Raw genomic sequence first — 4,428 nt, forward strand, 5'->3', positions numbered from 1 at the left:
AGATATTTCAACCGCAGAAGAAGAACCTCCCCCCGGCGCGGAAGCTAAAGCAGAGACGGCTAAAGCTAAAGCTAAAGCTCGGCTAAATCAGCTGGAGGAACAGTGGAGTCTGGAGCGAGTTGTGAGTCCTAAAGACTTTCTGTCCGTCAGCGTGAATTCACTATCTTCACATCTATCGATTAGGATGAAATAATAAAGTAAACGTTAATAACAGACGTGCGTTTATAACAGAAACAGCCCCGAAATCACCATCACCAAACATCATGTAAATAATCAGGACTTTTAGCGTGTATAGAGCCAGCATATCTCCACCAGACTCCATGTAAATAATCAGGACTTTTAGCGTGTATAGAGCCAGCATATCTCCACCAGACTCCATGTAAATAATCAGGACTTTTAGCGTGTATAGAGCCAGCATATCTCCACCAGACTCCATGTAAATAATCAGGACTTTTAGCGTGTGTAGAGCCAACATTATTAAGGGTTATTAAGGAATTAAGGGTTTATTTCAACCAAACCAGAGTGGTGATTGTTGGAACAGTGGAGAGATGAACCAAGACGGCTTTTGGTAGTTTTATTTAGTTTCTGTCCACTTTGAATGAAGTGTGTTTTACCATGATAAAAGTCCTGATTATTTACATGGAGTCTGGTGGAGATATGCTGGCTCTATACACGCTAAAAGTCCTGATTATTTACATGGAGTCTGGTGTAGTTTGGTGATGGTGATTTCGGGGCTGTTTGATGTTAAACTAAAAGGATCTTACTCTTTAACTAAAAGGTCTATCTCTGTAGGGATCCATCCCATAATGTTGTCAGACTCTTAGAATAATAATCTGAGTCTGTCAGCAGCAACAACAGAACTTTTAGTGGACTCTAACTGCTGCTGAACATTAGTCCTGTAGGGTTACATTACAGCTCGGTTCTGGTTTAATACTGGACCAGTTTCAGACACACAGAGTCCAGGGTGAAAAACCGTGGAGAAATAAAGCCTAAATATGTCTGAGGTGTGTTTGTTTTGTAGACATGGCGGTGCAGGTGTGGTGCCTGTCTGAGGTGTGTTTGTTTTGCAGACATGGCGGTGCAGGTGTGGTGCCTGTCGTTCCGGCAGCCGTACGCCGGTCTGGTGCTGGACGGTGTGAAGACGGTGGAGAGCCGCTGGCGGCCGCTGCTCGCCGCGCTGGAGAGCCAGACGCTGGCGGTGCACATCGCCCGGCGGGACTGGGACGGAGACGAGTGGCAGGCGGTGCTGAGCGGCCCGCTGGGGCTAACCCCCCCTCAGATACAAGCGCTCCTCCAGTCCGGGGAGAGGTTCGGCCGGGGCGTGGTGGCTGGTGGGTAATGTAGTAGGGCTGCTCGATTATGGAAAAAAATATAATCACGATTATTTCGGTCAATATTGAAATCACGATAATTTAACACAATTACTCGTTGAGTTCTGGAAAGATGTTGTAGTTATTGAACTTAAAAAACAGTGGAACAAGTTCAATAAATGAACAGTAAAAAAAACACATACAACTGTGAAATTTGCCTCAATACTTTTCCTATTTAAACTTTATTTTTTCATTCAGAACTCAAGAGAAAATAAGTTTACTGCAAAACGTAATGAGCTAAATAATGGTTTTTCTCCATTATTCTCTTTTTGTGATCATTGGGAGCCAAAATCATAATCACGATTACATTTAGATTAATTGCACGGCTCTATAATGTAGTCACTAAAGATTTGACGTTTTAGGAGCTTTTTTGATGTCACATGTGCCGTTTGTCGCCATTTCCTCCCTCTCAGGATTGGTGGACGTGGGCGGGACCTGGCAGTGCCCCCCCTCCCTGCAGGGGGCGGAGCTTCAGGAGCTGGAGCGCTCGGCTGCTCTGATTGGTCTGCAGGAGAAACACCTGACCCGGCTGTCCAACCCGCGCTGGCTGAAGGCGCCGCTGAGCGCCCGGGGGGGCCGCGACCTCTGGACCGTGGAGATCCCCGCAGAGCTGTTACCATGACGACGCATATGCCACAGACTCTCAGGGCCGTTACCATGACGACGGACAGACAGACTCTGAGATGGACATCTCTGGTCTGCTGCCGAGGTTTTGGGCCTTTTTTCTACATTTCTTTTCTGTAAAGTCTGAAGTCAGAGATTTCTGTCCAGACCAAGTCCCGATGGTCCCAGACCCCCAGACCAAGCCCCCATGGTCCCAGACCAAGTCCCCATGGTCCCAGACCCCCAGACCAAGCCCCCATGGTCCCAGACCAAGTCCCCATGGTCCCAGATCTGTTCCTGTCCAGACCAAGTCCCCATGGTCCCAGACCCCCAGACCAAGCCCCCATGGTCCCAGACCTGTTCCTGTCCAGACCAAACCCCCATGGTCTGGACAAGTCTCTGGTCTGCTGCCTTTATATTTTTTAGACATTTTTTAAGGTTTTTTTCAACGTTTTTGTTTCTTTTCTATAACGTTTAGATTCGAGATCAGAGCCGACGAGTGTCTCCGCTCTCGAAGCTTTTGTCTTTCTTTTGCATTTGTGTGAAGGGTTGCAAAAGAGGGGACATTTTTCATTAAATTTCTGGAAACTTTCCATGGAAAGTTTAGCTGGGGAATTTTGGAAACTTTCATGGGAATTAATGGAAATGATGGGAATTTTGATGGGAGGTAATCCTTGGGCTCAAATGAAGTCTTCAATCAGCTGCTGAATGTTGGACTCTAGGAATGAGCTGGGCAGTGGGTGTGGCCTCTATAGCCCAGCAGTAGGCTAAGTAGTAGCCCAAACCATTGACAGTTAGCTTAGCATATGAAGGTAGCTAGCTAGCTGCCTTTGATTTACTATGGTTAGGGTTATGGTTATAGTTATATGCATGCTAAGCTAACCATCAGCGCTGTCTATTGTTTCCAGCCTATCAAGAACAAGTGAGCTATACAATTAACACACATAGGTTAATAGCAATAGGTTATGTATTACCCTCCCCCAAATTTTTTTTTTAATAAACTCCTGTATTTTAAGAACTAAATGTTGGCCAGTATGTAGTAGCCTCTGCTGATTACTGTGACATTGATGAATATAGGGAGGACATTCAACTGAAGTTTCATTAAATCAGGTTTTAACCAGGATTATGCTATATATATATATATATATATATATATTTATATATATTTATTTTTTTTTTTATTATTTTTTTTTTATTTATTTCTCTCAGTCGGAGTTCCAGCTGACAGTGAAAGTTACCAAGAATTCTCATTATGTTAATTACTAGGGTTGGGTATGGTTTGGGTGTTTTCCGATACCAGTGCTGAACCTTCTTTCTTTAAGGATTATTTAGATAGATAAACTCAAAGTCCTTTTAGGAAAGTCATGCCACTCGGCCGCCATCTTGGCAACGCCTCCGGGCAGCTATTTCGGACTAACAAGACCAGGCTCCTCTCTAAATGAATGGGCAGAGAGTCAGAACTGCACTTTCACTGGTCATCGGGATATAAAAACTACATGTATAGAAACAGCAGTAGAATATGATAAAAATCGCTGAAAAAGTTTGATGACTTTGCCCCAAAATAAGGTTTAAAACGCCTTTCTCCCCACAGGTTATACTGTTACTACGCATGTGTAACCAGGTTCTAATCAGCCTTCAACATTTACCTGCAAAAAAAATATATACTCAAGGTCTGGGATCACTACTTCAATACCTTTTAGTAATGTCCTGGTTCGAGGGATAAACACAAGATAGATATCAAATGCACTGACACTTAACACTAATTTGTCTTTGGCTGTTGATGATTATTGACTTCACACAGAGAATGAAAACACCAACACACGGTAACTCTTTAAAAAAAAAAAGAATTATTGAACATTTTCAACAATGAATATTACACTCCCATTTCCCACCCCAAAAATACATTTGTTAACAAAATATGTTCTGGCCAGAAACCACAATTTTTAAGTATTGCTGCAGCAATAGTCTCTTGAATTTAGTTGTGCACAACCCAGTACCTGTTTGAGCTCAGTATAAAAAAAAAATGTATCCGACACGATCCTCCAAATCCCCGGGAGAGAAAGACCTTACTGGTGAGATAGTAGAAATGAAAATCCAAACTCAGGCCTGAAGTTCAGAGTCCAGCCCGCTGCCCACCACGCTCTCTCTCTCCTGCTACGGCTAGCAGAATGGAAGTACACGGCTCCTCCGTCGCACCCGCGCTGTCTCTCACCATCCGCCACACAGTCCCACAGTACTATGTCAACAGATAAAAGGTTTCAGACACCACCATCAAAAAAATAAATAAATCACTTTTCAGGATGCTATTTCCTTCTTTTTCTTTCAGAGCTAATGTTCACGTTTCTCCCTCTGCAACAGGTTAAGGAAAGAACGACACCAGCGCTGTGCAGCTGCCATCTAGGGGGCATTACCGCAAAGTGTTTGCCACTGCTGGAAAGTGTTGACAAAACAAAGT

The 4,428-nt window shown here is 43.8% G+C and overlaps 1 protein-coding gene across 1 annotated transcript; it reads left to right on the top strand.

Annotated features, from left to right (window-relative positions):
- Positions 1-2,308, top strand: zgc:110222 (uncharacterized protein CXorf40 homolog). The gene is made up of 3 exons (XM_028604617.1): positions 1-121; positions 1,071-1,331; positions 1,784-2,308. Exons 2-3 carry the CDS (start codon positions 1,073-1,075, stop codon positions 1,990-1,992), a joined length of 468 nt encoding a protein of 155 aa, XP_028460418.1. The 5' UTR covers positions 1-121; positions 1,071-1,072; the 3' UTR covers positions 1,993-2,308.
- The last annotated feature ends 2,120 nt before the right edge of the window (positions 2,309-4,428 follow it).

The sequence above is a fragment of the Perca flavescens genome, chromosome 2 (genome assembly GCF_004354835.1).
Source record: "Perca flavescens isolate YP-PL-M2 chromosome 2, PFLA_1.0, whole genome shotgun sequence".
Lineage (NCBI taxonomy): Eukaryota > Metazoa > Chordata > Actinopteri > Perciformes > Percidae > Perca > Perca flavescens.